Raw genomic sequence first — 14,121 nt, 5'->3', positions numbered from 1 at the left:
CTTTTAGTTACACATAAAGAAAAGTTACAAACAAAGAATGTTCAAAGAAAAAAAAACTTTTAGTTACACACCCATCCTTCTATATATCTACTTCTTTTGTCTTATTGAACCTCTAGTAAAATAATCACTACATGTTTGTTAATATTAAAATAACAACTACAACTGTGGTTTTCTAAACGCAGCTCCGTGCTGCCTATGATCTTTATATCAGCTTTTGGGTTTTAAATGAGAAACGGGCACCGTGCTATTTCATGGCAACTCATTAATAAATGTTTCAATACAAACATTAGAGTTATCACTAATTTTTTTTTCTTGTGTACGTTTCACACAAAATAGTAGAGACTCGAGCAAACATGAAACAAATGAGCTGGTTCTGAGAGATTGTCCCATCTCGGTACACGCGCCAAGATGTCAACCAAGACGTTCTCCCGAAGTGATATAGGGGTTAACTACTGGTTTTTCCGCTACCACCCGCAAACGCAGTTTTTGCGGTTGGTAACGGTTGACAGCGTTTCAAAACAATCATACAAATCGCTTCAAACCGCTCCGAACCTCTTAAAATCAAAAACTGGTTCCAGCTAGCGTTTGCGGTTAAAAAAATATTAATTTTTTTTTATAAATATTTTAAACTTAAAAATTTAAAATTTAAAATTTAAAATATTATAAATAAAAATATATACACATTTTATATATTAATTTAAATTCACAAACAATATAGTATTTTTTTATAAAAACTTTAAAATAGCTATTCATCATAATTTTTAAAAGTTAATATACATACATATATAAAGATATACACATATATAAAAAAGAAACAAAATATTCTTTAAAAGTTTTAATATAAATCTTCATAAAAATATTAAAACTATAACTTTCAACTATTTAAAAATTAAAAAATAAACTTAATATTATTATTAATCATATTATATTAACAGTTATTATATTTTATCACAATAGTATTTTTTATATTTTATAATATTATAATATGTTTATATTGATAATTTATTATTAAACCGCTGCAATGTCTCATAATCAACCAGTCACAAACATCCCGCAAACGCAACAATTTTTAAACGTTATGCCAGTCATTCAAAACGCCATGTAACAATTGAAACCGTAACCACCTGCACCCGCAAACTCTCACACCCGCAACTGCAACCGCTGCGTTTGAACCAGTCAGGCCCATAATCGAACACAATGTCGATTGCTTCTTCTCTGCCCTAATATTTGAAGACATAATTGCACGGTCTAATCGTCAACAATAGCCTCACAAAAGTGCAAAACCCTAATATAAAGATATTGACATCACTAATCATAATATGCAAAATCATTATTTTACAATTCAAAGCTTCTAAAAAGATTTTTTCCAAAACAAAATAGGAATTCATACAAAATAAAGTAAATTAGCAAAAAGGTTACTAAAAAGGAATGAATTTAGTTTAGATACTATTTTGAAATTAACATAAAAGTAACAAATACTATTTTTTAAAATACGGTCTTAAGAAAATAAAATAGAAATTTTAGATTTTCATATAAACTAAACTACGTTAACAAAACAAAGATCATTTAAAATAAAGAAATTTGATATATATTATTTTTAGAAAGTTAACATGATTTTCTTTTAAAAGTTATTAAACAATAATAAGAGTTTTTAAATAGTTAAACTAATATATTTTTTTGACAACAGCATGGCTAATCGCCTAAGACACCAACGGTTTAGATAGCCAAACCGAAGGTAGGGAATCAACATATAATATAGCTGAAAGTGAACTTCTCGCACCGCTTGCAAGTTTGTCCACCATTGTGTTTTGTGTCTGAGTCATCAAGTTGTTTCCGAGTCATTGAGTGGTAATATTATATTTCTTATAACTCATTTACATGCATTTACTCATATTAAAAAAATTAGAATAAGCAAATATACATAATAAGAAATAGTAATAAAACAATACATTTTTCATGATATTAGAATAAAAATAAATAATAAATAAATGTACACTATTAGAAATGAAAAAACTACATTAAACATGTATCTGAAAATATATACTAAAATAAATAATATGTAAATATACAATATAAGAAATAAAAATATTACATTAAACATATATCGTAATATTAATATTTGATATAAAATCAAGAAATTTAGAATAATTAAATATACAAAATAAAAAAATAATAAACAATAAGTAAATATATAATATAAAAATGGAAAAATTACATTAAAAACAAATAAAGAATAAGTAAATATACAATATAAGAAAATGAAATATTAAATTAAACATTTATCATAATATTACCATTTCATATAAAAGCAAAAAAAAATTAGAACAAGTAAAAATATAATATAAGAAAAATAAATAATAAGTAAATATATCATATAAAAATAAAAATATTACATAACCAAAGACTGCATTTTGAATTAAAATATATGGTTTCCAAACCAGTAAAATAAAGAGATTGACGAGAAAAAAATTATGGAATATTACTATATACATGATTATTTTCAGTCCTTTCAGCTCATTTGAAGAATCATTCTTCCCTGAAAACAAAAAGAAAAAAACATAACGATTTACAATTTTTTGGAATAATGTTAAATAGTATTGCACAATAACTAAGAAACCAAGCCCAATCCCAAAATCGACATCCGAACGCAAGCAACTCTAAGACACAACCAAACCTATCATAAACCACTGTAACAGAAAGAGTCATGGACACAACCAAATCTATCATAAACAAACACATCAATCATAAACACAACTGTGAATAATATTACAAGTTAAAGATTATACCATGTTGATCTATAAAATGTACACAAAGCGGGTTCTCAAAAGCAACAAGTAGTGATATTGCCATAACAGAATGAAAAGGAATCCATCAACACAAACTAGAATTTAAAAATTTACAAACAACATGATGCTAACAAAGAGCAAAGGTGATAAGCACAAAAAAATGTCATAGAAAGATCAGACAGTACTGAAATCTACCACGAGATATCACAGCATGAAACAACCAAAAATGTGTAAATATAGATATGCAAAAAAAAAAAAACACAGAGCCAAAGAATGATAAAAACTTCTACTTTAGACATCACTAAATGATCCAATTTTTATAGTTTGTATCCAAACTCAACTTAGTCAAAACTCAATATCAAAGAAACCTATCAACTAATTCAGATAGTTATCTCAACTTTGGCTATTCAAAAGAGAAGTCAAGGGAGCAATTACGAAAAAGAAAGAACTGACCACCATGATTAAGAAAGAACATGATCAAGCTTAAGAGCGAGAAGACGGGTGAAAGAATCATTTTTTGGAGAATCATTCTTCCCTGAAAACAAAAAGAAAAAAACATAACGATTTACAATTTTTTGGAATAATGTTAAATAGTATTGCACAATAACTAAGAAACCAAGCCCAATCCCAAAATCGACATCCGAACGCAAGCAACTCTAAGACACAACCAAACCTATCATAAACCACTGTAACAGAAATAGTCATGGACACAACCAAATCTATCATAAACAAACACATCAATCATAAACACAACTGTGAATAATATTACAAGTTAAAGATTATACCATGTTGATCTATAAAATGTACACAAAGCGGGTTCTCAAAAGCAACAAGTAGTGATATTGCCATAACAGAATGAAAAGGAATCCATCAACACAAACTAGAATTTAAAAATTTACAAACAATATGATGCTAACAAAGAGCAAAGGTGATAAGCACAAAAAATGTCATAGAAAGATCAGACAGTACTGAAATCTACCACGAGATATCACAGCATGAAACAACCAGAAATGTGTAAATATAGATATGCAAAAAAAAAAAACACAGAGCCAAAGAATGATAAAAACTTCTACTTTAGACATCACTAAATGATCCAATTTTTATAGTTTGTACCCAAACTCAACTTAGTCAAAACTCAATATCAAAGAAACCCATCAACAAATTCAGATAGTTATCTCAACTTTGGCTATTCAAAAGAGAAGTCAAGGGAGCAATTACGAAAAAGAAAAAACTGACCACCATGCTTAAGAAAGAACATGATCAAGCTTAAGAGCGAGAAGACGGGTGAAAGAGAAGAACAAAATATTCCCTGTAACCGCCTGAAACAACTTCCAAATTCTCCAGCTCACTATTCTTCTCCGCACCAATATTTATTTATCTTTAAACCCCTAAATAATCAGAGCAACCCTTTTGACACATTTCACAATTCAATATTTGATTGTGTGAAATTGGAGTTTTTCGCCAAAATTTTCAAGAGGCAAACATGTAAGAGAACAAAAAAATATTTGTTATTGGAGAAAAAAACGGTTTTTCGAGTCGATAGATAATGAGTTTCCACGACAAAGACAGATGATGACAAACATAGTTTACAATAATACCTTTTTACTCTCTTTTTTTGATAAAATACCTTTTACTTTTTGAGTGTGGCTATGTATAAAAAAATAGATTAAGACTACCACTATTACTTAGATGTTTCTTTGTAAAAAGATAATAGAAGTAACATATTGTTAGAAGCTAAATTAGAAAAAAAAATTAAAATTATATTTTATGATTTATAATTTGATTTGTAAAATAATTAGATTATGTTTAACTAAGTTTCTGATTTGTAAAATAAATAGACAAACGTGACAAGATAAAAATATATAAAAATTAATTTATTTTTTAGCTAGAAATGAGTTAATTATTTTAAATATATTAAATCTTTTAATATATATGTGTACCCGCCCGCCATTAGGACGGGTTTAACCCTAGTCTTAAAATAAAATTAACGATATAAGCAATAGGGTATTACGATAGGATTTTAAAAAACTAACTAGATTTTGACCCGCCCTTAAAAAGGGCGGGTATATTTTTTGTTGGAAAATTATTTTACGTAAAAAAGTTATGATTTTTGATAAATTATATATTTTAACTTTTTATGAAATTTATCTTGAATTTACTTATATGACTTATTTTTGTTATTTTCAATATGACTAAATTTTAGAAGACTCTAAATAATTCTAGCCCGTAATATGATTTTATTTATTTAAACTCAAGTTAAACTAATTTTACACTGATTTTTTTAATTTAAATAAAATATTTTATATCTTCAACACTCTTGTATTGAAAAATTCATTTGTACATTTAAAAACATTTTCTATAATGTTATTAAATTTAGTTTATGTTATTTAGTTTTTATTTTAAATGAAACTATTTTTAAGGAGTTGAGATAATTTAGACATGTATTGTGATTTTGTTGATTTAATCATTTGTTATTTCAACTTAAATTTATTTTGAGGTTTCATTTAATAAATGATTTCAAATAATTAATAATGTGAAATATTTTTTGAAAAGATATGGTGCAAACATTTAGGAAACAAAATTTTCAAAAAGACTAAGAACTAAATTATATAAAATACTATTTAATGTAATTGCAAAATAATGACTTTTGATTGTTTGTAAATAATGTTAGGAAAATTGTATATGCAATTTTTGTCATTACTTAAAAAAGTTAGGGACATGTTTATAAAATGTCTTATGCTTTTATAGTATAGATAGATATAATCAGATTTTTGGATGTATGTTGGATGGGGTATGAACATACCGTGTGAACATATTTAGTTTGTGTATTAATATACCATCTGAATATGATTGGTTACTGGTTAGTATATGTTTGTCTAAATATGTGTTATATACTGAACCAAAAATAAAGTATGAAACACGTAAATGGTTTATGCTGGTTATTTTTGGTTTAGTCTCGAGAAAGAAATTGTCTTTTAGTTTGTTATATGTTCAGTTAATATATAACTATGTAAAAGCCCAACCAGTATAATATACGTACGTATAGTTAGACGAAAATTTGGGCAAAATTAACTTTAATGAATAGGTTCAATAAAATGTTTACGGTAGAGATAATTACAGAAATATTAGGTAAGTCCAAAAAATAATGAATTAAAAGGAAATGGTCCAAACAACTTGTATAAGTAGATTTTTCAAGACTGTTTCTCTTTTAATAGTATAGATAATCTATACTATTAAAGTACAAGTACATTTGGATTTTTACTCTGTTTACCCCTATTAAAGAGGCTTTCTTTTGTATTCATTAATGACATTTTGGACATTTTGCATTGGTTTCTTTTTAATTGTTTTTGGTTTGTCACTAACCACCAGTTTCCTAATTCAATTTTGGTATGTGATTATTCCGTGTTTGATACTGCATCATTTTAATATTTTTCCAACCGGACATGTTTGAAACTGCATCGTTTTTTCTCAAACTATTTAATGGTTTGGTTTTAAACCGCTTTTTTCCTAAATATAATCTCAACTATCTAACAAAAATTATTTATAAAAATTAAAAATTGTTTATTGTTTCAACCAGTGGTTCAACCGATAACTGGATTTCGATTTTAGTAGTTTTTATTGGATTTTTAAATTTTGTTTTTTTTTTCAAACCCGAACTGAATTTATCTTTGATCAACCGGTAATCCGTTCAACCGCAGGTCTCAATCGAATTTCAAAACACCGATCAAAACTATAAAACTGTTATATTGATTTATATTTAAAATATCTAATTCAAAATTAAAAACCTAAAAATATATGTATAATATAGTTTTACCGAACATAAATCTGGATATAAAATACATATATGAGACGGATTATATAAATACATATACAAGACGGATTATATAAATGTGATTATATAAAATTTTCACCAAACATAAACCCGCGCTTTGAAAGCGCGGGTCAAAATCTAGTAATATGTTAAATCATCTACAAAATTTCAAATTTAAATCTCAACTAGAATTTTGATCCGTGCATCCGCACGGGTATCCTTTTTGGTTTAATAATGTTGTATATTTGTTATGCAATAAAGTATTTATGTAACATTCCAAACGACTATCCCTGCATATCCGCAACATTCGTTGTGCAATATAATTAGAATGCTTTAATGTGAAAATAGGACACGAAAGAGATAGACATACTCAAGAAATCTTGAATAAGAACTAATGTGGCAATAACTAAATGTTGATTGACACACGTAAGAGAAATCTGTACCTAAAATATTTTAACTTCTCAGTTGATTGGCAGTTTTTATACTTGTGCAGTGTCCTCAATAATATAACATGGTGCTTTGGACATATATTAAACTGCATATCTATTATTATTCTTTACCCGACCTGCAAGTAACCTGAGTGGTCTTTCCCAAACCAGCTTCACCTGCCACCACTACCACCTGGTTCTCTCTTATGACCTCCAACAACACATCTCTAACATTAAATATTTGATGACACTGTTTTGCTCTGACATGGTCTTTGACTTTGCATGTTCACTCTCAGCTTCTGCTTCCTTCATATGCTCTGCAAATTTACTATTTGCCACTAAAATCTTTACTTCAACTTCATCGCCAACTACAACAATATACTCTGCTCAGCTGGTATTACAACACAAGAGGTATCACCAAGGTTAGAATCGTTCAAAGTACAGCTACCACTGGAACCCGAAGCAATGAGATGCTTGTTGGTGGAAATGAGGATTTCGTTTCAGGCTTCTTCGCCCACATTTCCAACAGTTCTTTAAGGATCTGAATTTCTATCACAAATTTTCTTGATCTTTTTGTCTTGGACCTGTTAAACTCAATAAGAATCAAAAAGAAAAAAAATTCACCTTTACATACTCATCTCAGCAGGTTTTTTTTTTGGTCAACAGGTTATTGATACAAAATATCAAGAGAGAATGCTTTAAACAGTAAGGATTTAGAACCATCTAAAAACATACAGTAAGCATCCAAAAAACAATGTCAATGCCCAAAAAGTTCATATTTCAACATTCTTAATACTGACAATTAAAGGATCAGCTTCATCGTTGTACACCCTTTAACCAGAAAAAAGTATTAGAGACTAACAAAGTAAGTAAAAGTTGTTCTCACCTCTCAATACTTGATTTTTTTTATTATTTACCAAAACCTTCAATACAAAACCATCTGATTTTGTTTATTTTCTCCACTATCTCCAAACTCTTGAGATAATATCTAGAATTGGTAGACAAAGATCAAACATGAAAATATGAATATACTTAGCTTTCCTTCAAGATGGGATCATCTATAAGACCACAAAGAAACAGAGTTTGGCAAAACAAAACTTTTCATACAAACGGCTAAAAAGTTGTGAGAGGCAGAAAGATAGAGACCATCAGATAATTTGAACTATAACGTTTTAAAATCAACAAAAGACAACATTTTGAAGTAAGAGTCATGGTCAAAACCATTAAAGATAACATTTTGAGTAAATGGTCATCACCAGAGCCATCAAAATAACAGTTTGAAGTAATGGTCATCGTCAGAACAATCACATACAACATTTTGAAAAAGGATCATTGTTGAAACTATCAAAGTTTACACGTTGAAAAAACACTGAAACATTTTCAGAATCATCAAATGCAACGTTTCTAACACTGGTCCAGAGTCATCAAATGCAATATCATGGAAAGAAAAAACCATCGCAGCTCCTAAAGAATTGCGCTTGATTATTATGTCAGCTCAAAATTACAGAAGCAATCTATCTCATGATAAAAACAGAAGTATAAAAACTGGGCATTAATTCCTTCAATACAAAACCATCAATTAAAAAATTACAATTGGATTCAGTAAAATAAAAATAACAAAAAAAACAGGTGGGATCGAATTAACAAACCACTGCTAATAAGGCTATAGCGAAGAGAAATTTTCATCAGCAAAGAGAGCGATCAATCATCGAGTCCAATTCCGTTGCAAGGTCGAGTTCAGACAGGGTCAGTGGCAATTCGACCAAATCGAGACTGTGGAGACCGGAATTGGAAGCTAGTGAGATCTAGAATATTATGGTTGCTCTTCTTTTTCTTTGATCAAGGATTTTGGCTCAGATTCGTAAAGACTACAAAGAGATTTAGGGGAGAAACTAAATCAAGCGAGTATTTAACTAATTAGGTAAATATATGTTAAATTACCAAAAATAAAATTTTAACAAAGAATTTTCGGATTATTATAAATTCAATGGCATTCTAGTGTAATTTTTGTGCAAAGATAATGGCTAAGTACTATTTGTATTTCAGCCTTAATAGTTTAAGATAGCAAGACACATTTTTGTAAACTTGGAACATTGAGTAGATTGTGAACATTGGAAAAACAACTAATACTGATAGTGTACTCAACCTCATCAAAAGATATGGCTCCACCATTGAACAAAATCAATAGAGTTGTAAACTCCTGTAATCACATTCTCACTAGGAGCGCGGACAAAACCATCCTTGCCAAGCTTGAGAGAACCAAATTCACCACTTCATGACCGATGCTTCTAGCATGCAATTTCTGTGAATTTGCTACTTTAGTGCAGCCTTGATGTGATCTTGAAAAAGGATACAGTATGTTAATCTTGTCGAATTACAATCAAACAATTTTGGTCACACATTCTTAGACCATTAATATCGGTGTTCTTAGCAGTGTATCTTAATGTTTTTGGGCTTAAATTTAAATAAAAAAAGGCTGAAAAATATAAGAAACGAGTTGGATTGTCCTAAGCTTAAGAAGTTTTGGTTTGTGTCCTTAAGGGCACGTGTTCACTCGCAATTTGTCGATGGAAAACGGTCCTTCTCTTTCTTCTTCTTCTCTTTCGACTCCCAAACTTCAGATCAACAATCATGACCACCGCTTGAAACAAGAACATCAACGCCAAATTGGTTAGTTTTTTCTTTCCTGTTTGAGCAGTGTGGCGTCAAGGATAATGGGTGGAAACGGCGTCGTTGCACAATCCAACGCCTCTTCTCTCCGCCAACGCGCCGGCATGGAACTCCCCGTCGGCAAACACATCGTCCCCGATAAGCCGGTGAGTCAAATCTCTCTCTCTAATTTTGAAATTCGTTTCGATTCTATTCCCTTTTTGATGTGCGTCTCTCAGCTTTTGGTGAACGACGAGCTGATGTGGGACAACGGGACTGCGTTTCCAGAGCCTTGCATTGATCGGATTGCTCATACCGTCGGTAAGGTTTGTTAGCTTTTCTTTTTATCTATTTTTTCTCGATTGTTTTAGTGTTGAGAACTCAGTACTTGCTTAGAGGCTCATAAGCGTGTAAGGAAACACATACATTAGTTCTTAAACTCAGTATATGCTCAAGCCTCTACCTAGAGTTGTATCAGCAGCTATCGCTTAGACGTGTCCTTGGTTTAACTTTGAATTTGAGCAAAAATACCCAGCAAATAGTCATGATTTCATTGCTATAATATCATAACCCTCTGTGATATTGTGAATCTACACTGAATTCAGTTGATCTTCTCGCTGAATTTCATTGCTATAATATCATCACTGAATTTAGTTGATCTGCGAGGGACTTGTGTTAACCGAGGCTGTGTACCTTTCAAAGCTCTTCTCGCTGTCAGTGGTCGAATGCGGGAACTTCAGAACGAACATCACATGAAGTCCTTTGGCCTTCAGGTACTTTTAATCAAACTCATGTATGTTGACTCTTATTGTGTTTCACTTTACACCCTTAAGAGTTATTAGCTTTTGTCTTTGGTTGGTGCGGAAGGTATCTAATAGAAATGGTTTGGAGATGAATGATTAAGTTTTGATGACAATAAACAAGTGTAGAGATCAGTCCTTCTTGCCTTAACTATCTTATGTTATTTTCTGGTTCCTCTTGGAAAACAGGTATCAGCTGCTGGTTATGATCGACAGGGTGTGGCAGACCATGCTAACAATCTGGCTATCAAAATCCGAAACAACCTGACCAATTCAATTAAGGCACTTGGTGTTGACATTTTGACAGGATTTGGAAGTGTTCTGGTCAGTACATGGCATGATACAATTTTTTGGTTAACTTCGTATTTTTTAGCAACTCAGTGCAGTTATGTGTTTTGTTTTGGAATTTTTAAACCCAAGGACCAACCAAAAGTCCCACCAATAATCACAAATTTCATTAAAGTCTCATAACAATGTCCTAAACTACAAATATTAATAAAAAACTCTAAGCACTTGCTAAAAAGTTCCACTGATAATGATGCTATATTATATACATGAGTTCTTAGTCAATTTTGGACAAGTGAATTATGCCATATTATTCTTTTAACTCCTTACTTGGCTTGTGGCTCGCTTGTTTCTTCAAACTTTATCATGCCAAAATGTTTCGTATAGCAAATTAAGCTGAATCAATGAATAAAAGGTTTCCAATAAAAAAAACAGCATCAGACCCATCCATGAGTGTGTTGAGTGCTATGTCAACGGAATCTTCTATGTATTTCGGATAAGATCAGTACTACGTCCTTGTGTCTTTTTTAATGTATCATTTTGGGTCATTTCAATTCAGTTATCATCGTTCTTACTTCCTCGGTTGGCTAGTTCAATCATGTGGAGCTTTTATTTTGCTGGGTGTAAAGAGTTTCACTTCCACTGCCACGCACACAAACATCTCAAAATTCAAGATATTTGACCGCACAGAGACATCTCGCCATCGCAAAACTTGTGGATATAAAATTTTGAGTTTTTATTCTTTTTAACGAATTCGAAGATGGAAATGAACTTCCTCGATACACACTCGCCATCTTAAAAACCGATTTATGCACAACAAGCATGATCATCTCAAAACTCGGAACATGTTTCCATTTATTGGGAAGCAGTTATAAATGCCCTACACTAAACAAATCCCCCATATCACAACAAGTTTATTAAAAGGAGAGCGTTGTTGAAGCAATCAAACCACAACATCTAGAGATTTCATAATGTAAAGCCTACCAGCAGTCGAAGCATGATCACTACTCCACTGATCAACTTTACCCCAAATCTGACCCCCTTTGCGTCTTTCCAGCGAAATCTCCGCATAACAAATCTCCCATATGATTTTTTGTTTACGGAAAAATAAAACCAGTTTTCCAGCATAACTCACAGTCCTTGTCCAATAACAACCAACACGTCTCATCTTTAAATCATCCAAACCATTCACCACTCCCCAACACTTGTGCTCTGGATCATACACTCTCAATTCCTTGCCACGAAAATCATAAAAGTACAAAACATCATCAACGACACACGCGTTCTCCCACGTCTTGGAGTCCAGCACCTCGTCCGTTTCCCATTTGCTTTCCTTTGGGTCGTAAACATAGCTGTTCTCATAACCCATCACGTACATCTTATCAGCCATCACCACCAGGAAACATAAACTCATCTCCATCACTGGCTTTGTCATCCCATCCTCCCACGTTTGTGTTTCTGTATCGAACACCAATATCGCCACTGACTCTGGATCGGTACCGTGATATCCAAAGACGTAGATTCTCCCGCCAATGACAGCAGAGACTATATTAGACATGGGCACAGGCATGCTAGGGAGGGGTTGCACAGTGTGAGATGTACAGTCGATGATGAAAGAGTTAATCCCACAAAACACATATATCCTCGAACCCACCGCTACAAAGCTTGCATGGCGAGGCATGTCAGGAAGCCCAGGGATAAGGACCAAGCGGCGGCTGCAATTCCCGTTGTTGTCTTTCCGGCGGAGCGTATACAAACGGTTATTCTTGTTGTCCTTGTCATAGAGGATAAGATAGAGACAATGTTCAGTGTAGCCCAGCGAATATCGTCTTGAGTATATCTCAGCCGACGAAACGAGCGAACGGAAGCGCTTCGATACGAGGGAGACTCTTGGATAGTCACATGTCCGTACACGCGCCAAGATGTCAACCACGATGTCCTCGGGAAGTGACGTAATCCGAGACGGTGGCGATTGCTTATTCTTGGCCCGAGACATGTCTAGATTGCAAAACCCTAATCACCAACAGAGAGAGAGTACCAATACTGTATTTTAAAATTGGTTTATACGGATTTATAGATTTAAATTAGTTTAAACTATTTTAAATGGAATTTTAAATTGGTAAAAATTTATTTAAATCGATCTAAATTTCTCTAAATACGGTAAATTTAAACAATAATGTTGTTACAAATTTGTCTGGTTTTATTTGTTTTATGTATCTAATTTTGATATCACAATAATTTTATAATCTTCTCTATTACAAGAAAAGTACAAAAAAATCTACTATGCAAAAATCATAGTAGGACCATTTCATTGATTTATTATTATGACATTTTTGATTATTTACTCTAATCAAGAAAATATATATCATTTTTAAAATATTAATGAATCAATTTTAACTTTAAATTTAATTTTTGTTAGTTATAACAAATCAGTTGAGAAAAATCTAACTAAATCTAATTCAAAAATTTCAATGATTTTGTAAATTAATGAATTATTTAATTTCGTAATTAATACTATTAATACGACTATAAATCAATTTTAATTAAAATTTAAGAAACAACAATAAAATTATATGCTATTTTTTATAAATTTTATAGTTATATTTTATTGATATTAAAATAAAAGTACTAAGAGCATCTTTATCCTAGAAACTCATTAGGTGTCTCTTATTTTTTTTAATAGTATTTAAGGAGAAAAGTTGAATAAGAGACTTAGTTAAAAACCTTGAGATTTTATGTCCTCCATTGCAAGTCTCTAATTTAAGGTTTCATAATCTTCCCATGACAGCATGAACTTGTTTTGTATGGTGAGAAGAGGGAAAATGTGGTGAGAAGGATAGAAAATGAAGTTTGTTTGATCAAATGTGTTGCTCGTTTTGTATGGTTAGAAGAGAGAACATGAACTTGTTTTATATATAGATTGTGGTGATCACAAGGTTACAAAAGGTCCGTGAATACACTACACTACTAAACAAGCAAAAGACAAGACTAGAGAAGACAACACAAGTTACAAGGTTACAATAATTGAAAGCTTCTTCCACTCTCAATGCTCCTGAAAGTCACAAGAACAAGACAGAGAGATGAAATCAGTATCAAGAACAAGACAGAGACATAATATCTATATGAAGAACAAGACATAATCATAACAAGAACACAAGTTATTTTTACACACAAAATATTTTAACAAGACAGAGCAGATGAAAGAGAGAAAGACTAACCTGTGATGCTACGTATTCCGTTGTCCAATGACTGTTGCTCATCTCTCTTGATCCATCCATCTGAACACACAAAGACAGGAAGGTTTCAGACACGACATGATTAATAAACAAAGACTGTGACATTTAAATTTGCACACAGAGACA

The 14,121-nt window shown here is 31.3% G+C and overlaps 1 protein-coding gene and 1 long non-coding RNA gene across 2 annotated transcripts; both read right to left on the bottom strand.

The window, feature by feature from the left end:
- Nucleotides 1-6,922: 6,922 nt before the first annotated feature.
- On the bottom strand, nucleotides 6,923-9,059 carry LOC130497542 (uncharacterized). The gene is made up of 3 exons (XR_008936516.1): nucleotides 8,675-9,059; nucleotides 7,912-8,013; nucleotides 6,923-7,609 (listed from the first exon to the last, which is right to left on the bottom strand). It is a non-coding gene; the product is annotated as an uncharacterized LOC130497542 (long non-coding RNA).
- A 2,516-nt stretch (nucleotides 9,060-11,575) lies between these two features.
- On the bottom strand, nucleotides 11,576-12,936 carry LOC108839006 (F-box/kelch-repeat protein At4g38940-like). The gene has a single exon (XM_018611852.2). It carries the CDS (start codon nucleotides 12,753-12,755, stop codon nucleotides 11,703-11,705), a length of 1,053 nt encoding a protein of 350 aa, XP_018467354.1. The 5' UTR covers nucleotides 12,756-12,936; the 3' UTR covers nucleotides 11,576-11,702.
- Between the last annotated feature and the right edge of the window lie 1,185 nt (nucleotides 12,937-14,121).

Source organism: Raphanus sativus, chromosome 7 (genome assembly GCF_000801105.2).
Source record: "Raphanus sativus cultivar WK10039 chromosome 7, ASM80110v3, whole genome shotgun sequence".
Classification (NCBI taxonomy): domain Eukaryota; kingdom Viridiplantae; phylum Streptophyta; class Magnoliopsida; order Brassicales; family Brassicaceae; genus Raphanus; species Raphanus sativus.
Note: the sequence above shows the minus strand (reverse complement) of the source record. Positions and strands in the feature narration are given on the sequence as shown.